Source organism: Tachypleus tridentatus, chromosome 1, assembly GCF_004210375.1.
Source record: "Tachypleus tridentatus isolate NWPU-2018 chromosome 1, ASM421037v1, whole genome shotgun sequence".
Lineage (NCBI taxonomy): Eukaryota > Metazoa > Arthropoda > Merostomata > Xiphosura > Limulidae > Tachypleus > Tachypleus tridentatus.
Window position 1 is genome coordinate 20509943 of NC_134825.1, and position 27997 is coordinate 20537939.

The 27997-nt window shown below is 35.5% G+C and overlaps 1 protein-coding gene across 6 annotated transcripts in view; it reads left to right on the forward strand.

Moving 5' to 3' along the window:
- Positions 1–27997, forward strand: part of LOC143244246 (laminin subunit beta-1-like) — a 155101-nt gene that overhangs the window by 29006 nt on the left and 98098 nt on the right. For 5 of the 6 annotated variants that reach the window (XM_076488581.1, XM_076488602.1, XM_076488618.1 and 2 more), the window contains exon 3: positions 23973–24056. In XM_076488581.1, the coding sequence (XP_076344696.1) occupies positions 23973–24056 (84 nt within the window). Of the gene's footprint in view, positions 1–9812; positions 9983–23972; positions 24057–27997 lie in introns of all 6 variants that reach the window. The other variant, XM_076488562.1, reaches the window with a different exon arrangement.

The window sequence follows — 27997 nt, forward strand, 5'->3', positions numbered from 1 at the left end:
CCTTCCTTCCAGTTTATCATTTGAGAATTTGTAAGAGTTGTTTTAAAATACTGTTTTAAGGTGTTTCGGGGAAATAAATGTTTTCAGTTCTACCTGCAACGTTAGGTTGTTGACTGGCGATGGAATTGTTAAAGTTGTCTTCTTTCTGCTGGTTGTTTTGTTGATGTTTTTGGTTTGTGTAGAATGAATTGCCAGTCTTATAACTGGGTCTTCCATACAGGCTTTTATTTCGACGTATGGAATATTTCTAGATGTTACTGCGAAGTTGAACCCTTTTGTTAAACAGATGTATCTCCTTATTGCATAATTGTCGGTGACAGTTAGCCTTTTGCCATAAATACATATTACAAGTAAATCTTATGCCTGGATCAGTATTCTTACGGTTTTTCCACGATATATAGTTAATTAAGAATATACGATGAAATCATGCTTAGGTTTATAACATAGAGAGAGAGAGTAAACATTACAACATCTATCTGCACTAGTAAAATTATGCTTGTAGTCATATAACAAATATTATGTAGTTTGTACAGTTTTCTTCTGAGTTTTATTTTAATATGTTCTACGTTTAATGAATTATAAGTATCCACACGGCTCGGATTACCATATGGCCTTCCTTTATCTTTGCGCGAAAACCAACAAAACAAGTAAACAGAACTGTTCAGTTCCTTACAATGCAGCCTCTGCAAGTTCGTGAAAGGTTGTTTGAGAGTAACATTCCATTTCTTGAGGATACAATTTGACATAAAGTCTGGCGGTCTCATTGATTTATGATGCTTGTCCAACCATTGTCACACTTAAAGTTGTGACTCGTTCATTAACCGCCATGTTGAAGTAACTTTCGGTATTGTTCCTTTTGCAAAGTCTATAAGTTGTACAGTTCCTTTAATTTGTACACCATGAAAGTCAGCTGAATCACACTATTTCACCATTTTTTCTTAACAAACGTGAAAGTTAGATCTTATACTGGTCATTGGAACATCATGTTTATAACTTACCTTAGGATCTTCTCCATTTCATTTCTAGGGAGAATTGGCACACCTTTAATCAAGTGCTTTATTACAATAGAAAACTAACTACAAACAAATGTGTATTTAAGGTTAAAGAGATGGTAATGGAGTACATTTCTTTAAAATTACTTCCTCTGTTTATACTTCCTAAAAAATTATTTGGTAATTTTTTGAACTAACTTGAGTGTATCGTGAAGAAACAACGCAAGTAAAATTAATTTATTTTATGAATTTGAGCTCCAAAAGATTTTTACGAAGAAATCAATAACAATCCAGTTTAGATCACTTGTTGAGCAGGGAATATGAAACTTCTGAAAAGGAAAATCAAACTCTTGCCATTTTGATTAGTAGTTTAATAGTTAATGTTTTCGTTTCACTGTTGTTGTTTTTTCTATACTTCGTATGCCTGCTACATACTTTACCTGGTATACGAGTTAAAGTTTCTTTAAACGTGTAATTACCAACTGAATATAGTTGGTTTAACTTTATGTAAGTTTGAAGAGTTAATTAATTTATTATTACTTAGTAACGAGAATAACTATTAATAGATATTAGGAATTTGACTATTTAACACAGAAATCTACTTGTTATCAGTTAGTTTGATCTAATAGATTATATTTTAGTTAACTTTTAAATCCTTAGATTACTTCCACGTTATTTAGATTTTTTCAGTTTAAGAATGGTTTTAGACTTTTTGTTTTAACGTAACGAAAGTATTCATGAGCTCCACAGTTATGTTTCTTAAAATTCACAATTTCGCTCAATGTATAATACAAATACAACAGATAACTAGAAAAAAATAGTTTTATCGTGTGTAGTTTGTTTAAAAGAATACTGACCTAGACTCGTGAAGGTATAGCTTCAGTCATAATATAATTCGTTGTGAGAAAGATAGTTGCACAGCGGAGTGGCATTGGCCAGTTCAAGGTCATTACGTTTGGCTTACCAAACTTTCGAAAGATGTCACTTTATTGCACACATAAAAAAAGAAAAACCGAGAGCGACGTTAACTTCATCTTGTTTCGAAAGTACATATTATAATTAATACTAGTGATAAAACTTGTATAGTTAGCACTGAATATCCCCCCCCAAACAACAACAACAAATCCGTATCACATAATTTATCATATAGTATAATAAAACCTTTTAATTTTAACAATATCATCACCAACTTTGGTTGATTAAAATACAAACAGTAATTGCTAAATGTATATCAACACACATACATGATTGCAGAAAGACTGTTAAAGTGCTTCATATACTTTAATGTTTTACTTTTGTCATGTTTTAGCAACTCGTTATCTGACAAGATATTCTGTCTTTTTGTTTTCCTATAATCGATGTCGTGTTTAAATACTCAACAATTTCTTGTTTGAATTTCTTTCATTTAGCAGTTACGTTTGTTTGTTTGTATCAGATAGTTTTAACTATCTTATTCATATTTTTCAGTGTGATTTGAATTATAACCATTGTAAAATATATTTGAGGAATCAGGTGAATCTATATCTCCCTCTTAGAGAATCAGAGATAATTGTGGGATATTACAGCTCTGGAATTCAGGGTTTTATCTCCGCTACGAGCACAGTACTGGTGTCCTGTACTGTAACTTTGTGCTTAACAATAAACAAAACATTTGTGCAATAGATCTTTTATATCGCTCTATGTTATCAAAACCTGGACCTATCCAGGTTATGTTAGTTTATTACACATAAAAAACAACAACTTGGAAATAATACACATCATGTTTTAGAAACAACAACTCACAACTGTTTAAAATACAATTTAAAAAATGAGACGGTTTCCAATCTCTAAAGTATAACAAAATGCCGATAACTTACTATACAAGATTAAAATCGGTAACAAAAAACCGATGAGAATGGAAAACCATCTCATACACGCTACATGTATGGATGTGTATCATTGTGCCATGGTCAGGAGTGTTATGCTTTGTAAGTTATAAACATTATTTATACAATTACCAGGAGGTCAATTTGCATATTAAAGAATTTCATGCCATCTACTGACAACATTTCTACCAGGCCCAACATTCTTATTTAATTATTTATTTGTACATTTAATTATCTCGATAGATCCACATATATTCATACTGATTCTGTTTCCATATTGTGCTAATACAAGTTTTTTTCGTCCATTGATTGCATGTTTACTTTCATTGATGTGTTTTACTAAAGGTGAAATATAAATATTATTGTTTTTATCATTTGTTTTGTATTAATTAATTCTGAATTTTAAATTTCTTGTTGTCTGTCCAATATAAGCTAATTTACATTCACGTGATATTTTATACATACCAAATTTATCCATAAAATCTATTTTATCTTTAACTGGCCAGGTGGTTAAGACACTCGACTCGTAATCTGAGGGTTGTGGGTTCGAATCCATGTTACACCAAACATGCTTGCCATTTCAGCCGTGTGGGCGTTATAATGTAACGGTTAATCCCACTATTCGTTGGTAAAAGAGTAGCCCAATAGTTGGCGGTGGGTGGTGATGACTAGCTGCCTTCTCTCTGGTCTTACACTGCTAAATTAGGGATGGCTAGTGCAGATATCCCTCTTGTAGCTTTGCGCGAAATTTCGAACAAATAAATCTATATCGGGACATTTTTTTTTTCATTTTTGCTAGATAAGCCTGGTACAAATGATAGTAACATTTGTTTTTTATACTTTTTCAGCAAATGGTTTTAACTTGCACAAAAATGTTATGTTTCTTAGTTTCTTAACAGCTCCATCAAAACAATATTAAATCCTCTTTCTACAACTATTAATAATAACTCGTTGTTAATATTATATTGTTTACAGCATAATTTTAGTATCCTATCCACGTAAGAATAAAAAACTGTAATTTTTGAAATTTAATTTGACAAGATTTTTGATGTGGCGGAATGATTATTAAGAATGTTTTTAATAAATAGTAATTTCCAGTTTATCATTATTTTTACTCACGAAAACATCCAAAAAGTAAACAGCCATCAATGTCATAATTAAATGTTATAGAATTATCAGTGCTATTAAGGTAATTTGCAAAATTAACTAGTTTATCTATACCATGTCGTCAAATAAAAACCCACACTTCAGGTTATTTTATCCGCTATTTCACTTTCAAAACTATAAGATTTTATTACGAAATTGAGATAAATTATTGTTTATCCTCATTGGGTTTTTAAAGTGGAAAGCACAATTTTTCGTTAAACGTTATCTTTATAATATCGTCTTTTCGGAAAGTCAGACGGGATTTTATACATAACTGAAACTATTCATAAAGTGTACTTTGGAAAGGAATCTGGGATTTAGTTTACTTCATGTTGTTATACGTTTAATTTTACCCTGTTTGTTTAGTTTGACAGTATACGCATTTAATATCAAATTTAATTTAACACTCCAACGAAAAGTGGGGCCTAATAGGCCCCAGAGCAACTTGAAAGGTTATTAATATTAGGCTAATAATTTTGTATTTAAATGAAATTGCCATTTAAATCCATTAATGAATGGATTAACGACATTTCCACTGTCCCTATCTACTATCTAGCGAAACCACAGCCAGGGGAACGGGCTTGGAGAAATCAGGACTAGAAACGTCTTTTCGTAGGAGTGTTAAAAGAGTTGTGAGAAAGTAAAGGAAAATGAAATAAGAAAACGCACAATCCTTTCCTGTCATTAAAAGAAAGTTTATAAACAGTAGCGATATTTACTATTATTTTTAAAGTTCTGTAAATTTTAGTAACGAATGACGAAATTAAACCAGAAAACTAAATATAGCTTTGTTAGTGCTTCTCTGGAGTTTTTAGTTTTGCGCAGAGACATTCTTTGCTCAGCAGGGTATGGTAAATGTTATATGCTTTTGGAAATACCTGTGATGTACAATATACATAAACACATATACGTTTATATTATTCGCATTACTTAATATTCATCCTACAGCATGGTTATTATAAAGAGGTTTAAAACAGATACACGCTTCTAATTCATTATTCTTTCAAGTTGTTTTTTATTTTTGTTTTTTGAAATGCGCAAAGCTACTCGAGGGCTATTTGCGCTAGCCGTCCCTAATTTAGCAGTGCAAGACTAGAGGGAAGGCAGCTAGTCATCACCACCCACCGCCAACTTTTGGGCAACTCTTTCACCAACGAATAGTAGGATTGCCCGACACATTATAACGCCCCCACGGCTGAAAGGGCGAACATGTTTGGTGCGACCGGGATTTGAACCCGCGACTCTCGTATTACGAGTCGAACGCCTTAACACACTTGGCCATGCCGGGCCTAAAGTTATTTGTTGGTGTGAATTAGTTATACTTCCTAACTCCAGTTTTCAAAGTGTCTCTAAAACATCATTTGAAGATCTATGTTGTTCTCTACTTATTCGACGTTTTGGGAGTGGCTTGCTGAGCTACCCCAAAATGTACTTTAGTCCTCCCTGTGGTCCTTGCACCAAGCAAACAATGCTTATCACTAAAATTGATTTACTTCGATATACTCGTACTACTGGGTATGTCCTTAAAGATGTAGAGTGCAACTCCTTAAGACTATCTTAACTCCTCGTTGGGAAGAAGTTAGCGCCACCTCTGCTTCTTTTTGAAAATGATTTATATTTATTATTTATAAAATAGAAGAATATTACACCGTCACCTCTCCATTAGTTATCCACTTTCTATTTTTTGTTGTTGGCCCGGCATGGCGATACTTTCAGTGAGAGCTTTTCTCGTGCATCCAGCACTTCCGTTTATTCCACGGCTTCTTGACCATCAAGTCTCAAGCAGAGCAATCACCTCTTTCCTTTGGGCTCATTGTCTCTATAACTATTATCACCCCTTTACAGTGGTAGAACTTAAACTTAAACTCTCTATTGGTCTGGCTGTTCGTTGGTTGGATCTGATAATGCTCACTATGAGATGCTAAGCCATCTCTCTCCTGCTTCTCTTGCTATTCTTCTGGTTGCTTTGAACCAGATCTGGCAGGAGAATGTTTGTTTTTTCTGATGCTTGATGTTGCGCTAATGTCCTTCCATTCTCTAAACCTGGGAAGGATCCCAAGATTCCTTCTCATTATCATCCGATTCCTTTGACGAGCTGCCTCTGTAAGATCATAGAGAGGATGGTTAATGGTCGGCTTGTTTTGCCCCTTGAATCACACTGCCTCCTCTCGTCCACCCAGTGGAGGTTCTGCCGACAGTGCTCCACCACTGACCACCTAATTCGACTTGAAACGTCAATTAGGGGTCTTACCATGTTCTTTGACCTTGAGAAATTTATGATATTTTCTGAGATCTCCACTTCTATGAGTTGCATGACCATGTACGTATTTTTATTAGGAACGTTTTACTGGACAGGCGATTTCAAGTCCATATGCATGGCCAGATGGTAAAGGCACTCGACTCGTAATCTGAGAGCGGGTTTGTATCCCCTTCCCACCAAACATGCTCTCCTTTTTAGCCATGGGAGCGTTATAATGTGTGGTTAATCCCACTATTCGTTGGTAACAGAGTAGCCCAAGAATTGGTGGTGGGCGGTGATGACAAGCTGCCTTCCCTCTAGTCTTACACTGCTAAATTAGGGACGACTAGCGCATATAGCCCTGGTGTAGTTTTGCACGAAATTAAAAAAAAAAAAAACGAAAACAAACAATCTTTTGAAATGTCGCAGTTCAACAGCCATTCATTCCAGTTTTTGTTTTTATTGTCGTATGAATTAAGACCATTTTCATTGTCTGGATATTCAGAAGTACGAACTTGTAATGGTAAATGCCAATATATCTTTATACGTAATTCTAATGGCTACTTTTTTTATCAACTAGGGCACGTTTATAATGACAAACCGTTTGTTTTGTGTTTCTGTTTATCAGTGGTGCATATGTGTTAGGGGAATGGATGTAATGATGGACTAGTTTAAGTACACGAGTTAGAAACACTAACAAGGTTATTGGCCGTAACTGATAAGAGGGCTCCATCCAGCTCTTGTCTGAAGTCGACGTGATTGTATAACACTGAAGATAAACAGAAAGATATGGTTATTGCGTGTGAACTTTAAACAGTATATTTGTATTAAAACTGCCAGTTGACGTTTCCGGTCTGTATCTGTATTAAAATGATAAACAACTACAACATTCTTGTACGTTATACTTAAGGTGGGAGACCCTAAAATTATATCGGTCAGTTTGAACAAAAGTAGAATTTTGATTTCTCTTTTAACTCGTTATGCAAATATACATGCATAGTTCTCTTTTTACATTTATAAACTCCTGTTTGACGTGCCAATTCAGGTCCAGCATAACTAAGTGGTTAGGGCGCTCGACCCTTAATCTGAAGGGCGTTATTATGTGACGCTCAATCCCACTATTCGTTGGTAAAATAGTAGCCCAAGAGTTGGCGGTGTATGGTGATGACTAGCTGCTTTCCCTGTAGTCTTACTTTACCAAATTAGGGACGAATATATCAGATGGCTTTCATGTCGCTTTGCGAGAAATTAAAAAGCAAACAAACCGACAAACAGACAGACGTGCCAGTTGAACATTCCTGAATTTATCAGAACGCAGGAACGAGTTGAACGATAATAAAAACCCACATGTTACGTGTGAGTTTGTATATATAGTGTACGTAATTATAAATGAGAAAGTATATGTAGTAATTAAGGAAAATATAGGCTTAACTGTTATCGCAGTCATTCCTATGATACAGAGGAACCTGTGCCAGATAATATTTGAAGGTGTGATTTAGGGGTCACTAACTGTTAATCATCAAGGAACTACCTTTATTGTTAGGTACCCAGCTTACTGTAAATGTTTATTTGTCTTTTTCATATTTGTGTTGGAAATGTTCTACGAAATAAATATAAATCAACGAATCCTTCCAACCTAGCCTTGTAAATATACTTGCAAAACACAAAATTAAATCGTTTCTCTTACTTTTGCAAGGCTTATTATACTAACAGCCTCGGCCCCGGGGCCCAGCATGGCCTGGTGGTGAAGGCGCTCGACTCGTAATCCGAGGATTTCTGATTTGAATCTCCGTCACACCAAACATGCTCGCCCTTTTAGTTGTGAAGACATTATAATGTACGATTAATCTCACTATTCGTTGGTAAGAGAGTAGCCCAAGAGTTGGCGGTGGGTGGTGATGACTAGCTGCCTTCCCTCTAGTCTTACACTGCTAAATTAGGGACGGCTAGCACAGACAGCCCTCGAGTAGCTTTGTGCAAAATTCAAAACAAACAAACATTAGAAATGTTAACAGAGCGTGAACATGCAACATTTCACTAAAAGAAAACAAGAAACAATAAGCATTTCATTCGACACTTTACTAAAACAAAATATGACACGTGAAAACAAGTGGCCATATGGTGTTATTTTTTTACCGTAATCCTGACAAGCCTGTTTCTCTGTTTTGAGTTTAGGCTTTCTGCAATGAGCTATCTGCGCTGTGCCCACCATGGGTGTCGAAACCCAGCTTCTAATGTTATAAATCTGCAAACGTTCAGTTGAGTCACTGGTGGGTGGCTTCTTTATATTCACGGCAACGAGGCAGTGCCTGGACAATCAAGTAGTAGCTTTGTTTACAACGTTAAGTTAATACTGTGTCTAATTATTCAAACAAGGAAGAATTAACTACATCAAACATTTAATACATTGTGAAACAATAATTAACTTACATGTTGCTCACATGCAAGAAGCAGACATATCTAGCCCTGACTGGAATAATGTATTGAAGTTATAATAATTTACTTGAAATCTGCATTTTGTACGCTCTGAAAGGTTTGTAGCCCTAATATTTCCCTATTGCATTAGTAAATATATAGTTCAAGTGGAAGAAGCAAAAGGTGGCGCTAAGTGTACGTGAGACTTGTGTATGGTAAATGTATTAGGTACAGGGGGGTATGACCCCCACGAAACGTGGTATTTATAAACTACAAATGGAGTAATTCCTAAAATGTGCATGTTAAAATGCGAACATAAAGTGTGTGGCAGTCTTAAAATTATTAATAGATATTAACCTGTCTCCACCAGGTGTATACCCGGACGGACTGACGCCTCCTGCCCCCTCATTTCTCCGCCTATGTCAGACTCCAACCAAATCTCAAGTTCGGATATTAATACAGTGATAACAGGTTTTGTCACACAATCATTCTAATCAACAGAACAGCTGTTCTTCACCTTAGCTTGACCCAGAACGCCCCCCGCTAGTACAGCGGTATGTCTCCGGATTTACAACGCTATAATTAGGGCTTCGATTCCCCTCGGTGAGCTCAGCAGATAGCCTGATGTGGCTTTGCTCTAAAAAACACACACACACTTGACCCAGAACGTTTGTGGTCGTTGTACTGAGTCAACTCGTTAGTATTTTTCAAGCTATGATAATCTAGTATTTATACGCATACCAACGACGTTATAATCAAAATTTATATTCCAATGGTCAGTCTTATAAACATTTTACCCAACAAGTTCTCGAGGCTCAACGATAAACGCATTGCTAATTAAGTATCAACTTCTGATATTTAACCTTGCTGTTCTTGCATCATTTGAGCATCCTGTCCTCAATTTTCACGATAGTTTCGTCTATAAATGTAGATGCTAGGGAGATCTCGCACAACACAAAGTTTTAAAATTTCAGAAAACGGCTAAGATGGTATAGGAAAAAAATCGAATAACGTTGAAGACGATGCCAGGCTAACTGTGGTGTAATGTTGAAGTGTGATTCTTGTCTAATATTAGAGGTCTAATGAATTTTTGGGACATTTTCAACTGTGTTTTTTAATAGTTTATGATGGTATTTGTATGGCTTTCTCTTAAAGGCACATTCAACAATGAATGCAACTGATATTGGTTAAAAAGATAAAGAAAGGAAAGATGGAACAGATCTTCTCATACTGTAAAAATGATATACAAACATTAAAATATTCACTTTTCATCACATCCGTAACAAAATCCACGACAATCTACGAAGAAGTATTCATTGTTTCAGGTAACTTTTTACAGCTTCTTCTAAATTAAAAATTTCTACGTTTTTCTAAATTGCACAAACAAATATTACTGTAGTGCAAAATGCACTAATAGTTTGTGTATTAGGAAGTATCTTTGGCATGTAGATAAGTGACTGTGATCCAGTTAAATTACAGTATCTTAACAGTCAACTGTTTACCGGCAATAACGTATTTAATTGCGTTTTATGTTTCTAATACGCTATTGAGTTCAACATAATTAAAAGTGTTTTGCTCCTGATTTTCGTTTGTATTCAATGTCCGGTGCATCACGTTGCAGTGTCCAACAGTGGTCAGCAAGCATTGACGGATTCCAATTGCCCTGTAGTGTGACTAGAGACCTGAAGTTTCATTTCATCCAAAACCTACAGACTGCTAAAATAATATTCACATACGTGATTATTTTATCAGTTTCTTTTCCATACGTTTAAATGGGTCTAGCTATACGCTAGTAAGAGGACTTTGTCTGATATAAATTACTTCAGTAATTAAAGTATATGGAACCATTTATCTTATTTTCGATATAGTGGTTAGTAAAGATGATAAATAGCTCTCTTCATACTACTCTATCACTATTGAATTAGTTAGTTTGTTTGTTGTTTTGAATTTCGCGCTAAGCTACTCAAGGGCTATCTGCGCTAGCCGTCCCTAATTTAGCAGTGTAAGACTAGAGGGAAGGCAGCTAGTCATAACCATCCACCGCCAACTCTTGGGCTACTCTTTTACCAACGAATAGTGGAATTGACCGTCACATTATAACGCCCCCATGGCTGAAAGGGCGAGCATGTTTGGTGCGACGGGGATTCGAACCTGCGACCCTCAGATTACGAGTCGAACGCCTTAACCCACCTGGCTATGCCGGGCCCTTTTGAAAAGTACTGGCGCACGAGAGATAATTTTTTATTCAATTTGCCTTTCTACGTGAGATAGGAAGTGCATTTTATGTATAAGAATTCGCATTTTTTTCATGTATGTATGCTTGAAATTTATATACACACACGTTAGCGATTGCACATGTGTACGCTCTTTCTCTTTGTACTTTTGTGTATTATAGCTTAAACCTTATTTTATGCAATATAACAACTGATGATAAATGTATTTGCGTTCATATGTGGGAGGGACCCTTATCTATGAGGACTGTGTGGGCGGAGTTAGTTGCGTGGTGCGTTTCCAATAATACGTTTTATAATTTACCTTATATTTAAGCTCTTGAAATAGGTATGTTGAACAAAGTCCCCCGTTTACATACAACTGTAATTAAGCAGTAGATAACAAAATTTATTTTGGATTCCCTGAAGTTTTTTTTTTTTTTAAATGCTGGTTGTCAGTGCTGTTGTGACAGTTACTTTTTTGACACAGGTTTGAAAGTTTGCAACTGACACAACCCTAAAGCGTTTGTTTATTTGGAAATTCTTCAGATAAGCGTTTTAAAGTCAATATCGATGGTTAAATGATTCGACAGAAATCGAGATTGTGTTACGATATGACGTTACTTAGGTGTATTAGTAACACTGCCTTGAATTTCAAACCTGTCGCGAAGTTCTTTGGTCGGTCCTAAGTTTGCGAATAGCAAGAAATAAGTATGTGTGTTTGTGTGTGTATTCATACAATTGTAGTATGTAATAGAGAAAAGCCTTACTATATAATATTTAGATCGACATGATACACAGCCTTTTAACATTTTATTTTATTAAAATGTATGTGTGTTTTCTTATAGCAAAGCCACATCGGGCTATCTGTTGAGTCTACCGAGGGGAATCGAACCCCTGATTTTAGCGTTGTAAATCCATAGACTTACCGCTGTACCAACGGGGGTTTTGGTTTGTTTTAAATTTCGCGCAAAACTATACAAGAGCTATCTGCGCTAGCCGTCCCTAATTTATATACCAATGGCCAGTCTTTATAAACATTTTACCCAACAAGTTCTCGAGGCTCAACGATAAACGCATTGCTGTAATTAAGTATCAACTTCTGATATTTAACCTTGCTGTTCTTGCATCATTTGAGCATCCTGTCCTCAATTTTAACGATAGTTTCGTCCATAAATGTAGATTATTTTACGTTAACAGCAGACCAGAGAAATGGATTGATCTGGTGCATGTTGACAGGGATTCAATGTAGCTTGTCAAAAGTGTGCTGGAGTGGTCATTTCACATTGGATGGGTCTCAAGATTTCACAAGGAGAATGGCAAGTTAATGTTTTCAACCTGAGGAAAATTATTTAAAACAAAACATTATGTACTTTCTTTGAGCGTCAGTATACACTAGTGTCAATATCCTTGAAAAGGTCACAATAGCGTAGTCGTTTACTAACAAGGAAAACGGTTTCCATATTTTGTTGCACACACACACACACACTTGAATTACCTGTGGCTACTGAAGCTTTGTGTAACCACATTACCTATAAACTACCATCGCATGACGAAAAACAGGTCTGACATGGTTCAGTGGTTAAGAGGCTCAATTCGCAATTTGAGAGTCCGAATTTCCTTCACACCAAACATGCTCGCCCTTTCAGCCGTGATGTCGTCATAATGTTATGGTCAATCCCATTATTTGATGGCAAAAGAATAGTTCAAGAGTGGGGGATTGGTGTTGATAATTAACTGTCTTCTCTCTAGTCTTCCACTGCTAAATTAGGGAAAGCTAGTGCAGATAATCCTTGTGTAGCTTTGCGCGAAATTCAAAACAAACAAATAAACAAACTGATGCATTCACGTGACAGACTCCGGACTTGTAGTCAGACTGCAAGTGATTTGCCAAAACTACTTGACCACTACATAAGGAGTCAGACTGTATGTCGTTGCTTATGTTAAGACACACTTGAGGCACGTGGACCCATCAGGAGCCCAGAACTCATTCCAGCACGTCGCCAAAGCAGGCTACAGTGTTATAGGAAACATGAAAGATAGGCCCAGAGAAATTGAATCACTGTTCCCTTCACAACCGAGTCATGTTTTTATACTTATTACTGATGGGGCGGACGGACGTCAACGTGTCTGGAGAAGGGGTGTACTCTATGCCGACTGCAGCACCAGACAGACCAACTACTGAGATGGTCTGATGTCATGGTATGAGTATGCACTTCAGGCAACTACAAAACACCTCTGGTGATCATCGAGGACAACTTGGATGCACAATGTCTTGTCAACAACATCTTATGTTGCACAACGTCTTGTCAACAACATCTTATGTTGCACAACGTCTTGTCAACAACATCTCATGTGGTTCCATTCCTTGGAGACCACTGCAATGTCATTGTTTTGCAGCAGGACAATGCTTGTCCGGATTCAGTACGTGTCCCCACAGATTATCTGAGGCATAATACATTGAAAGAATGCCATTGCCACCATATTCATACACGCTCAATCCCACTGAACATCTACGGAATGAGCTAGGCTGCAACATTTCTAGAAGTTATCCCAGGCTACCGAACAGAAAACAGCTGATCCAGACATTATAGAACGAGAGGCAGAGGATTTCCCGATACAGGATCAGACGACTGGTAGCCAATATCAGACGTGGGACTACAGCATGCTTTGCTGCAGGAGTTGGACACACCCATTATTAAAGGACATGCTCATTCGATTTGGTGGACTTGAGTGCTCATTACAATAACGTTAGCTCTGGGACATCGTGGTGATAATTTGTTCAGAATGTCTGCTTTATCCACTTAACACATAGACCAAAGTGTAACATATGATTTTGAATTAATGTAATTGACTGAAAATTAGAAAAAAAACAACATAAAGTATGTGTGCTCATTGACTGGACTTGAGTGCTCATTACAATAACGTTAGTTCTGGGAAATCGTTGTGGTAATTTGTTAGAATATTTACTTTATCCACTGGACACATAATCCTAAATGTAATATATGATTCTGAATTAATATAATTAACCGAAAATTTTAAAAAAAAACAAACATAAAACGTATGTATGCTCACTGACTGCCAGTCTAATTCATATTTGTAGCCTCTGACACACCACTGCCTATTCATTATACATCATGAATTCAACTACATAACTCTGCTCATTAGCAGTGAAGGGAGATACAATTATTATAAATTTTATTTACTGGTAGAGTGTATATTCTATTGTTAAGGCTATATACTATATAGAGTCTGTTCAATATAGACTTGTGATGTTTTCCAAAATGTTTTTTCTTCATTATCTCGGTGAGCCACAATGAGAACTATACTTTATGTGTTGCTTTCTCTTAACTTTGAAATGAAACCGTTCCATAAAAGCACCAGAAGAAAGCCTGCAAACCACAGAATGAAAATCGCAAACATGGAGCTTCAGACATTCACCACTCATAAGACAATAAACAGTAATGAAAATCACGGATGCTTTTGAAATGAAGGCCTTAACAAAGCGTGTTGAACACGTAAAGTTTAGGAATTTATATTTGTCTTCCATAAACGATCAGAAAGGTAAAACGTGCTGATTCTATAAAGTACGTTAATGATTAACACTACCTTCTTATTTAAGTCAGATAAGAAATGCTTAAATGTTTTAATTAGGAAATGTCGCTGTCGTTAAGAGTATAATACAAAGCTTCTTTTGTATTAGATAAGTCGATAGTAGAAGGGATGATTGATAGAAGATACAGGAGCAAACAAACAGCTCAGGTAACTTAAATATCTTGAGCCGTTCAAATCATGTGATGTATTATTGGTTTTATGGGTCGGGATTCTCAGCTGGTGTGTTGATGCATTCTGTTTATTAGACGTTTTTAGTTTTCTTGTATGTTTTGAAATACAGTGTGCTTCTTACCACTATTCGTTGGTAAAAGAGTAGCCCAAGAGTTGGCAGTGGGTGGTGATGACTAGCTGCCTACCCTTTAGTCTTACACTGCTAAATTAGGGATGGCTAGCGCAGTTAGCCCTCGTGTAGCTTTGCGCAAAATTAAAACAACAATAAACAAACACATCATTTTTAATCCTAAATTATTAAATAATTTGTTACAGATTTCATAAACGTTAAACTTTATTTCAATCGGTTTAATGGCCCGGCATGGCCAAGTGTGTTAAGGCGTTCGACTCGTAATCTGAGGGTCGCGGATTCGAATCCCGTTTGCACCAAACATGCTCGCCCTTTCAGCCGTGGGGGCGTTATAATATGACGGTCAATCCCACTATTCGTTGGTAAAAGAGTAGTCCAAGAGTTGGCGGTGAGTGGTGATGACTAGTTGCCTTCCCTCTAGTCTTACACTGCTAAATTAGGGAAGGCTAGCGCAGATAGCCCTCGAGTAGCTTTGCGCGAAAATTGTAAACAAACAAACAATCGGTTTATTATGATATGTTATGTGACATATAGTTTTGTGCTATTTACTGTAGCCTTTAAAATTACAAAGGCTTTAGCAGTTTAAGGCATGTTTGTTACACTGTGAAGACGTACATTGATTTTGGGAAACAAAGAACAATGATTGAGGTAATACTGTTTAACTTTCGTAATAGGTTAGTTAAAATTTGTATCCTTTAGAATCGGTATGTTAATATCAGCAATGTTAAAGCAGACAATAGATTAATTTCTGGGTTGGTCACTTTATGTTATTTTGTATGCTGTGTAATTATGCAGGAGAAAATTAATACTTAAAAAAAAAAACTTTTGCAAAATGTGGTGTGACTAGTCTTTCGTTCTCGATATTTTTCATGTTCCATTAAGGCATAAAACTAAATAATTATGAATTGTTCAGTTGATAGATAAGAATGAAAGTATAAACAATTACACCCGAATCTTATCCTTTGAAGCCAAATGAATAAAAGGTTCAAAAGAAAGATGAAGGGATACCGTGTTTCTCCGATAATAAGACCTACTCATAAAATAAGACCTAGTGTGATTTTTGGGGATAGTTTTAATATAAGCCCTACCCCTAAAATAAGCCCTAGTTAAGAGTGGCAGGAAAAGGAAAGAAATAAAAAAAAATAATTTAGTAATTAGTTTAATAGTTAGTTAATTAGTTTGTTTAAGTATTAATCAGTTAGTTTAATAGTAGTTTATTTTAAATGGTTAGTTTAATAGTTTTACTTTGTAACTTCAGTTTTTTAATATATCAAAATAAGACATCCCCCGAAACTAAGCCCTAGTGTCATATTTTGGAGTGAAAATTAATATAAGCCCTGTCTTATTTTCGGAGAAACACGGTAGTTATCTCCCTTCCCCTTCCTACACACACGAAACTAACTAAAATTTAATCAATGGTTTGATTTGTTTTGAATTTCGCGCAAAGCTACATGAGGTGTAAATTACATAACTTTAGGCAGTTTTAAACCTACCACATTTCTGTGTAATCCAACCTTTTTTGATTAGTCATCAGTTGGAAATTTTTCTTGCATGAGAATAAATAAAATCTTCAACTTGCTGCACCTGTAACAAAACGATAAAGATTTAGTTAGCTTTAGCCTCCACGGTTGTTTTCAGGGGTAATTTAACGTTAATCGACCTTCATAATCAGGACAGGAGTTTCCTGTGTCGTATTTTTTGCGCTGTGTAGATAAGGTTGTGTAAATAACAGATTTATCGTTAAGCGCGCAAAGAATCGGTTACTACTAGTGGCGCCCACTTGCGAAATTAATGGTGCTCGCGCCTATTGACAAACATAAGAAAGTAGGCTAAGTAAATCGCATTGTTGAGATAAATGCATTACAGTTTTGATAAATTCGTATCCTTTTTTTGTGTGTTATGGTTGATTTTGCAAAACGAAGTATATTTTTTGTTATATTAAATTTGCTTCTTGAATTACTAGACGCAGTGCATTTTTTACTCTCCATGTTAATATGATGGAATTAATGTTGTCAGTGATGATTGGTTGTTCGAGTCACGTATTTTTAAACTCTATGAGACGCAATCAGCGACAAAACACCAATAATAGCTTGTCTTAGATTTCAAAGGTTTTCTTTCTTTATTTGAACAGTAGTTCTAAAATATGCAATACCAAGCGATAATTACAGAAGACCAACTATATTTTTTAAAAACGGTATCTACTGTGAAATATAAAACACAAACTCTGATATCAGAGCCTATTGTATGGCTTTATTCCTATCGAATTGTTTATTATCGTATCGTTAGAAAATCAAACTCATTTTTGGGCTGCATGATATGCTAGGCATTATATTTGTTTAAATGATTGTAGTTTTTTTGGGTCATATTTCATTAATTTGTTTGACTTTTGAATTTTGTAAATAAGATTTTGGTTGGAGTGCAAGACAAAAAGGAAGATCAAGAACCTTTTCGACTCTCAAGAGGGCGTGATAATAGGTGCTCATCTATTAAGACCACTAGAATAAACTCTTGAGTACCAAGTGCCAGTTAGTGACCAAGGAAAAGAAAATTAGCTTATTTCTTCAATAGAAGTCTGGATTCTACAAGATCAGAATGTATAATAACACTTTACAAAATTATAATAACTGGTCTGATGATTTGTTCTTATTCAAATAGGTGTTTAGAGTGCAAACTGTTGACGATAGATGGCTAAAAGCTTGAGATTGGGTTTAATGAATCATGATTCACTTTTTACTATACTGGTTATAGAATAAAAGTGTAGCGAAAACTGCTTTAGGCTCTTGGCGTTTGCTTATACTGTTCCGACTGTGAACGTTCCTGTAGTAGTGGCTAGAATCTTCAATGTATTTTAAATAACGAATAACGGTATGTCTGAATGTTGTTATCTATTCACATCAACCCCAAATGTCGTATTTTCGTGCTGATGGGCTGTTCCAACTCGATAATGCAACAAGTTAACCTTATATATTCAAGAAAAGTAGTAACAACTACACAGACATAATTTGCACATATCGTTGTTATAAGAACCCATGATCGAAAGCAAAATATGTTATAATATATCAGCCAGACAATATTTGCTTTATTAATTGCCGACAGTGCCTTTCGGTCAATACCAAAGATCATGAGACTGAAGGGGCTACAACAGATATAGAAGTGGTCTAGGCGTTATATACTCGTATATCCACCACCAACAACATATAGGGCTTGAAATAGATGAACCACATTTAACGACCATTTTAGATATCCTTGTCAATTTCTTACGTAAATCCACGGATCCAATTCTAAGAACCCTCCAAGCTCCTTTTATCCCATAATGACATTTCAGTTTATGATGCTATTGATTTGAACGATATTTTAAGAAAACCGATTTAGTGATTTGAAGCTTTCTCAATTCCATATATCCCCCCCCCTTCAGTAATGATTCATTTTAGAAAAAAAGTTTTTATTTTGTGGAGATCTGTAGTTTTGTTAAACTGATATGCACAACTTACAATAGTAGTAGTGGTATAATAATTAGAGACTTGATACCTGGGTTAAATGATTCATCGCAATGAGAAAAACAAATATTAGGAAAAGTGATGGTTCATGTATCGAATCCAATTAGAGAAATATTTCTGTTTGTGAATTGGTTTAGGGATTAGTCGAGGATTTTTCTCTGAGCGAGAAAGAAACAATGAAAGTTTTGCCAGTTTTCTTTATGTGAGATTTTGGTGGCTAAATACAAGCTTGCCACTCTGAGAATCACTAAGCCCAAGGTTTGAGCCCCACTGTGTTGGTTAATACACTCTATTTTGTTGGGATGACACAATCATTAATTTCAGTATTTGATTAAGAGGAATCGTATCGCTGGCTGGTGGTGCTGATTGTTTGTTCTCCCTATGGTAAAAAAATTCTAAATCGGGAACGGACAGGTTATTTAGCCTGCATATTCAGGTTGATATTGATATTTTGTAATGCAGATATATACACAGTTTTATAAGACTGGCATCTACTTGCGTATATAAAACTGTAAAAAGACGCTAAATTATCTTTTTGAAGATCACACCAAACATGCTCGCCCTTTCAGCCGTGGGTGCATTATAATGTGACAGTCAATCCCACTATTCGTCATTAAAAGAATAGCCCAAGAGTTGGCGGCGGGTGGTGATGACTAGCTGCCATCCCTTTAGCCTTACACTGCTAAATTAGGGACGGCTAGCGCAGATAGCCCTCGAGTGGCTTTGTGCGAAATTCAAAAAACAAACAAATAATATTTTCGAAGAAATAAAAAAAAACATTGTTAATAATGTTTTTATTTTGTATCATATTATTATGTTAATTTTTGAAAGCATTATCAATATGTAGACCTAAAGAAGTATGATATTTTGATAAAGCTTACTGGGTGATTACCTCTGCACGGCCAAATGAGATGGGTTGGAAAGTTCGCTGCAGTGTTTTCATTGCGACCTTGTTTGACTTGGCAATATTTTGACTGACATAGCCAGCCTTTCTCTCTCTCGTTGTTTGAGTATAGTGTATATACCAGGAGGGTCAGATGCACTTGACATTCTTCGTCCTTTCTTTTTCTTATTGGCCGAAACTGCTTAGTATATTAATTATTACAACATGAGGGCCAAAGTAACCCAGATTTACTCAGGCCTCTTTCAGGGTAATGTCCATGTATCTAGCACCAACAGTTCCTTCATTAATGTCTAGCTCATAGGTGGCCTGTTTTTATTTTAGTACTTAATTATTATTATATATATATATATATATTAAATTTTTACTTTTAAGAATTATTTAATAACATTTTTCTTAATGATCTAATGTATAAATTAATTGGGGAGAGGTGCTTAGGACTGTCTTCATCATATATGCAGTATCTGTCGAGTTCGCATAATCATTTTTTCTCCAATTTTTATCAAAATATTTTATTGTACTATGTAGGAGTCTATCTACTATTGTTTGTGTGTTTGAATATTTATGCGTAAACTTTGAAGAGGTGGTTCTAGGTACTCTATATGCTGTCGTAAGTAGTGTATTTTGTAATGGCTGTAACTTGGTTTTCAATTGTTCTTTGCTCACATTAATCCATGCTGGATTGCATAGTCTATTACAGGTCTTATATATGTTTTCTATATTTTGAGGATGTTTTCAGGTGTTGTTCCACTGTTTTACCAGTTAGACTCCTGGCATAGTTTGTTCTGTGCCAAATTTTAGTTTTTATATTATTTACATGGTTTGTCCATGTGAGTTTAGAATCATACGTTGGTCCTAGAAATTTTGCAGATGTAGCAGTCTGGAGAAGTGCGCCATTCATGTAAGTCTGTGGTTGTGCTTTTTGGTGTTTTGTTGACTTTCTAAATATCACTAGTTGGGTTTTTGCTGTGTTTATTTTTATTCTGTATATTTGGCAATATTCACATATTCACTTTAATTGTGTTTGAATGTTTGTGGCTGTTAATGCTGTTGTTGGGGCACTTTTCCAAATTGGTACATCATCAGCGAACTGTGACGAGTATCCATGGTTTGGGTCTTTAAGTGGCATATTATTTACATACATGATGAAGAGAATAGGACTAACCATCCCTCCTTCAGGGACTCCAACTTCTGGAGTGAAGAACTCCGAGAATGTTCCCTCTACGTTTACTTTACATGGTCTGTTTTCCAAAACGTTAGAGAGACAGTGAATAATTCCACGCGATAGTCCCATTTCATTCATATAGAACCGGAGATCATTATGACATGCAGTGTCGAATGCCTTCTCAATGTCGAGGAAGCAAGCGAAAGTGCATTATTTTTTATTAAAGCTATCTATTATTGTTTCAGTTAACCTAACTAAATGATCTGTCGTTTCTTTACATTTTCTGAATCCATTTTGTTTCTCAGGTAATTTTGATGTTATCTCAAAAATGTGTGGAGTCTGTTACTGATTATTTGTTCAAGAATTTTGCCTACACAGCTGGTCAGGCTGATTGGTCGATAACTGTTTGGTTTATTGGCTGGTTTTCCTTCTTTGTGGAACATTAGTATATTTGCTTCCTTCCAAGAAACTTGGATGCAGCCAGAGTAAAATGATAAATTATATATTGCTGATAGATGGTTAAATAATTTCGGAGTATCTTTTTTGATGAGAATTGTTTGTATGCCGTCATTTCCTGATGATTTGTTTTTTGAGTTCTTTATTGCTTGTTTGAGTTCTGCTAGTGCGATTTTTTTTGGTGAGCAATATATTATTATAATTATTTGTATTATTAGTGTTATTGTTGTTGATATTGATTGGGAAATATGGTTTGTATAATTATGTGTTATTTGCTACATGATTGTTTACTTACTATAAAAATAGTTGTTCATGTCTGGGTTTTTATGTGTTTTGAAAGCGTTCTGTAGTTGTTGTCTGAAGGCTTCTGTTTTTTTTGTTGTTGTTGTTGGTGTGCGCTAAGGTGTTATTATATTCTAGTGTTGGGTATTTTCTTGTTGTGGCTTCGTTGGTGAGTCTTTTTAGATGTGACCAAAACTTTCTAGGGTATATTTCTTCATTTAATTAGGAGCAGAAGTTGTCTCATTTTTCCTGTTTTAACAATTTAATTTCTGCTCTGATTTTGTTTCTGATGCTGTTAGTTTGTGTTTTTATTTCATCATCTCTTGTTGCCATGAGCTGTCTTGTTAATAGCCTTCATTGTTTAATCAGTGTTATTAGTTGTTTGTTTGGTTACCATGCGTTATTTATAGTTTTCTGTTGTTGCCTTGGTACAATGTCCTTCGCTGCTTTTAGAAAGCACTCCCTGATTATTAAACTGCAACTGTCAATTTCTGATTTGTTGGTAGCTGTATGCTTAGTATTATCTGGTAATAATTTATCTAATTCTTTTTGATATATTTGACAATTAGCTTTTTTGCAGTTGAATTTGTCTTGTCTATAGGTTATATCTTTATGGGGGCAAGATCGAAGACACACCATATTGGTAGATGATTACAGTCAACATATTTTCCCACATTAAATTTCAATAACGTTTTACGTATATTAAAGGAGGGGTGGCAGATGTCTAAGATATCACTTGTATTTGTAGCATACGTAGTATGCGTGGGTGTACCGTCGTTTATTAGGACTATATTATTTTCATCGATGAATTGTAATATGTGTCTTCCATTTGTGCTGGTGGATTTATATCCAAAGTTCTTATGTTTATTATTGTGATCACTTATTACCATTGTATTTTGGTTGTGGGAAAAGATGTTGTGAAATAGGTTTATATCAATGCATTTTGTTGTTGAACAATAAATTCCTACTATTGTGATAATTGAGTGGTTATCTAGCAGGATATCAACAGTTATATTTTCATTATTGCTGTTCATTTTAATTTCAGTCATTGAAAAGGTGTTTTTATATAGCAACATAATTCCTCTGTTAATGTCATTTTTGTTTGTCGTATCCTTCCTAATTGCTATATAATTCCATATCTTGGATCTGTTGTTAGGATAAATCGGGGTTTCGCTTAGAATAATAATATCAGGGTTAGTATCTTGTATTTGTCTTCGATCTTGTATTTCCTGGAAGCCAGTGCACCTTGGATGTTGATCCCTACAACTGTGAGTTTATGTTTTTAGTAATTATCCAGTAATTGTTATGGTTAATTGCGGTATATATGGTATTATGTTTGTTTGCAGTGCTTATGATAAGATCAATGTAGTTTTTAGTTTTGGGTGGTTTTGTACATTCTGCAATGAAATATATAAATATGTTTATAATTAAATTTTACTATTAAACTAGTTTCGTCATTTGTGCTTTTTTTATTGTATGAGTGTTGTTTTTTGGGGGTTCGATGCGAGTGTTTTTGTTGTTAAGTTTTTGTGTACTGTTATTTACTGTATTGGTTGAGGTTTGTTGTTCTTTTCTACGTGATTTTTATTGTGTGATATTTTCCCTCAGCTTTTGTGCATATGTCACTGCACCTGATGTTGTTTTACTGTATGTATGTTGTGCAATTGTATTAATTGAGTCGTTTGTAATCGGTTTTGCTGTTTTTATTTCGAAGGTGCGGTGTTTTATTTTTTTCTACTTGTAGTTTGCTGTGTGTGTTTCTCCACGGTTGCAACATTTATGTTTTACTTGTTCTTTATTGCACATAGATATTTCGTGCTCACCGCCACATCCACAGCACCTCGGTGTTGCTAGACATGCTGCTGACACATGACCATATCTTTGGCAATTGTAGCATTGTGTAACTTCAATTGCTGGTGTTTTCAATTGTTATACTTGAAATCTTTGGTACTATAGAGTGATACCGTTGCTCATCAGTTCAATATTGTAATTTTGTTCTGTGTCTGCTCTTATTAAGTTTGTTGGTTTGTTTGTTACTTTGGGAATTATTCTTTCTACTTTGTTGTAAGGTATACTTTGTTCCTCTAGTGCTTGTTGTATGTCTCCTATGATGGCTATCGAATAGTGCACTCCACGAATTACGATTGCCTTGGGCTGTGATTTGCTACCTGGCAGGTGGATATTAATGCTTCCAGGTGTGAAAGCGTCCTTCGACTGACATAGCCTGGTTTGTTTTGAATTTTGCGCAAAGCTGCACGAGGGTTATCTAATTTAGCAGTGTAAGACTAGAGGGAAGACAGCTAGCCATCACCACCCACCGCCAACTCTTGGGCTACTTTTTTACCAAAGAATAGTGGGATTGAACGACACATAAAACGTCTCTCAGTCTGAAAGGTGTGTGTTTTTTTTTTTATTATAGCAAAGCCATATTGGGCTATCTGCTGAGTACACCGACCATCTGAAAGGATAAGCATATTTGGTGTGACCGGGATTTGAACATGCGACTCTTAGATTGTGAGTCGAGCACCCTAACCATCTGATCGCGCTAAGCCTAACTGACATGGCAATATTTTATATCGATATATTAGCGTCTTTTTGCATTGACACAATAACATTTATGTCCTACAAATTGAAAGCGTATAACTTATTTTAACTGCCATTTGTTGTATCTCGCATTAACTTACAATATTCTTAATTTACAAGAAAATAACTTAGTGTTAGGGGTCTATACATGTAGCAAATAAATGCATATAAGATAATTTTAATACTAAAAACAATTCAATAATGGATTGTTGAATCTCTCTTGGAGTTGATAGTAATATGTTACGCAAACAAAACAATGTATTACGGACTTCCACTGATGTGTAATGACGTCATTCTTTTTTCAGATTCTGGCGGCCATTCATACAGAACTCAAAGAAGATGGCCAGAAAGACGAGTAAATGGTCTAAGATTGCAAGTAATAGATGAAGGTAATAAGATTACAACATACGTTTTGGAGTCAATAGTAATTAATATTCTATATATTTAGGCACTTATATGTTCCTGCTTTCATTGCCTACTTAAGAAAATAAATTATGTCCTTTAAAGAATAGGTACTCTATATTGTTTTTTTTTACGTTTTATTTTTTCTCTACTGGTATATGAAGATCTTTCGTGAACATTCCAGAAATATTTTTTTACTCGCATTCAATTTTTTTACAAAAATTTTGTTGAACTACACAACATCAAGGCCAAGTGATTACACAGGTATCTAAAAATACAAGAAACTGGTTATAGTGAACGAAGCAAACAACTCTTTTTGTAAATAAATTCTACTTTTGTTTTTTTTAGCGTTAGTTCCATCAGCTTAATAGGAGGGGTGTCCGAAAAGTTCGTGGCTCGACCTATATAGAAGAGATACATTGATTCATATGCGATTTACCTTTCAACATAATCTCCTTCTGATTGATTGATTATTTGGAATTAAGCACAAAGATACACAATGTGCTATTCGTGCTCTGGGTATCAAAACCCGGTTGTGAGTCTGCAGACATCCTGCTGTGCCACTGGGAAGCTAATCTTCATTGCACCAGCGATACTTTAATACATATAAACCCTTCTGAAAGAACTCTTTTTCTTGATTTTCAATCCATGACTAGAAGGTATGTTCGAGATCACCAGCAGTGTGAAATTTATTTTTAGAAAGATTATAAGGTCTCTTATAAAGTCACTTGGTGCTAAATCTGGTCAGTAAGTGGATGACTGAGTAATTCGAATCTAGCATCATGGATAGCTTTCGAAGCAAGTTGTTGATTAAGGATATATGTTAATCAGCTGCCATTTCAAAACAATCAATTAGTAAAAAGTCTTTGGAATATAAAACAAAATTAATGCTGCGACCTTCCAAGCAGAAGCTTGTAAAATAAATGTTTTTGTAAGGGGTGAACTTGGGTGTTTTAATTTAAACTTTGCATTTTTTGTCTCTGGGTCGAAGTGGTGATACCATTTTTCATCCTTAGTCTCAAGTCTATTGAAACTTTTAGAGTAGGTATTGGCTTTCTAAAACTCTGATCCGTTTCTACTCAGGTGACAACATTTTTGGAACCCATCTGGTACTAATCTTACCCGTGCCTAAAACGTCAATCAAAATGCTTTCTACAGTACTTTCACCGAGCTCCACTTGTTCTGCTAACTTCTTAGTTAATTTGTTTTTGAATTTCGCGCAAAGCTATATAAGATCTATTTGCGCAGTGTAATACTAGAGGGAAGGCAACTAGTCATCATTACCCACCGCCAGCTCTTAGGCTACTCTTTTACCATATTGGGATTGATCATAACGTTATAACGCCCCTCAGCTGAAAAGGTGAGTATCTTTGGTGTGATAGGGTTTCGAACCCGCAACCCTCGTATTTACAAGTTAAGCGTCTTAATCACCTGACCATACCAGGCTAACTTCCTAGGGTAGTGTTTCTGGTATATATAACCAAATCATGAACTTCATCTACAATTTATGTTGTAGTCAATGATTGTCTGCTGCATTTAAAGTCACCACACCACTGTTTTCACTGTTGAGTATCCCGGAGCACCATCTCCTAATGTCTTGGTGTATTTCTTGCGGGATCATTAATTTTTTGGCAAAATATTTTATCACGGCACCAAAGTTGAACTTCTCCATGACTTGTAATGCTTACTTCTCACTTCTTTCCTTCAAATCTCCGCAACACACACACAAAATAAATTCGTTAAGTACCGTGTTACGTATTTTTTACTCATAAAGCGGTTTAACTTTATATTTGTCAGAAACAAAATCATATATTTCTTTTAAGTCGGGCCACGAGCTTTTCGGATAACTCTCTTATATATGTATAATATTATTATTTATTTATATTCCTATTATTATTTTGTACTGATGGCTTAGTACTTGGATATAAAATTAACTTGAGTCTGTTAAGTGGCCGAATTTCTTGAGACATTATTGAAATTATTTACACCTGAAAATATTTTTTAATAGCAAGGGTGAAGTATCAGTGCATTCTAATTATTGCAAGTTTTTGTTTTATGGTTTTGCATGCACTTAGATAGAACAGTTTACTAACTAAGGTCTATTAATTACTGATCCGAGCGTGGACCAGTGAAGAGCCTGTCTGAATGTGGATCTCGGTTTCCATAATTCCTCAAATAGACATTGCTACACCTTCAGGGGCTGTGGATATGTTATAAGAGTGGTAGTCAAATCCAATTATTTAGTCTAACAAGAACAGCCTGAGATTTAGCGGTGGGTTGGGTTTACTAGCCAGTTTCGATCTCTCGTCTTTTTTGTGCAAAATTAAATAAACAAACAAATAAGCTGTTAATTCCACTCTTAGATTTTAGTCCTGATCTGTGCTAGTAGCCTGCAGTGATCCGAAGTTAATGATTAATTTTACAATACAAATGTGAAGGCAATTTTAAATACTTTAGACAGTATATCTGGATAGTTCACATCTTAGTTTCAGTATCTGTAATTCAGAAAGTTTCACAAACTACAGGGGATGACGAAGACGTGGCTAGAATAAATGCGTCTGTGGTAATCGAACTATATGGCCTTGTAACAGGTGTGAAGTCCATGAATATAAAGTTAAGTGACAAAAGCTGTTCACTGTTCACGTGTCCCTGGCAGGAGTACGTAACAGAATCAAGAAGGATCTGAGTCAGTAAAAGTGACACAAGCCATTTGCACACAGGTCGTTTCCACCACATATCCGTTCAACCATCGGATATCTCAAGCATCTGGAGAATGAAACGTACTTGACGATTTCAATCCGTTCGGACTGCTTAAACGATTCCTGAGAAAATCTTGATTTTCTAGATAACTCAGACCAACCGTAAACTTGCTCCATCCAAAGCTGAAGGGCTTTTACTCAGATGCAGGTCGTCAGATGAAGCATGAACGGACGTGTTGACCTAGACTGTTGCTTCCTAGTGAGGCTCTAAATCGTTTTGATGTCACGTAATCAATCTCTATTGTAAAGCTGTCTAGAGGTATTTTATAGAACAAGATTACCGATCTAATAACAATTCTTTATTTTTTTAAACACTCAAAATATGAACTTGTCCAGTTATTTTATTATCAGAATAATTTTATTTCTTTTTAAGCACAATTACATAATTTTTATCATGAGCAGAAATTTCAGATGAATCATTCATATATGAAGAAAAATTGAAAGATTTGTTTGTTTATTCCGTTATTGGGCTTAAAGCTACACAAAGGTATAGCTGTGCTCTGCCCACCACGGGTATCGATATCTGGTTTCTAGTGGTACAAGTCCTCAGACATACCACTGTGCCACTAGGAAGAGGGAGGAAAGAGCCTAAAGATATCTGGTTTCTAGTGGTATAAGTTCTCAGACATACCACTGGGAAGAGGGAGGAAAGAGCCTAAAATATAATTCTGAGTCTCACCACTTTTATCGATCAGGTTGCACTCAGCATTAGAGGGTAATCTGGATAAGGGAATCCAAGCTGGAAAAGCCATGTCGGTGAAAATGGATTGTTGTACTGAAGACTTTGTAAATTATGTCGAATTAAAAAAAAAATTAAGCATGTTTTACGTGGATAGTTCTTAACAGATTTTTAATTCGGTATTTACTGATAAAGATGTTGGTTAATATACAATAGTATAAGATCCTTTAATATGATAACATTGAAAAAAGGCCCTGGCATGGCCAGGTGGTTAAGGCACTCGACTTGTAATCTGAGGATCGCGGGTTCGAACCCATGTTGCACCAAACATGCTCGCCCTTTCAGCCGTGGGGGCGTTATAATGTAACGGTCAATAACACTATTCGTGGGTAAAAGAGTAGCCCAAAAGTTAGCGGTGGGTGGTGATGATTAGCTTCCTTCCCTCTAGTCTTACACTATTAAATTAGGGACGGCTAACACATACAGCCCT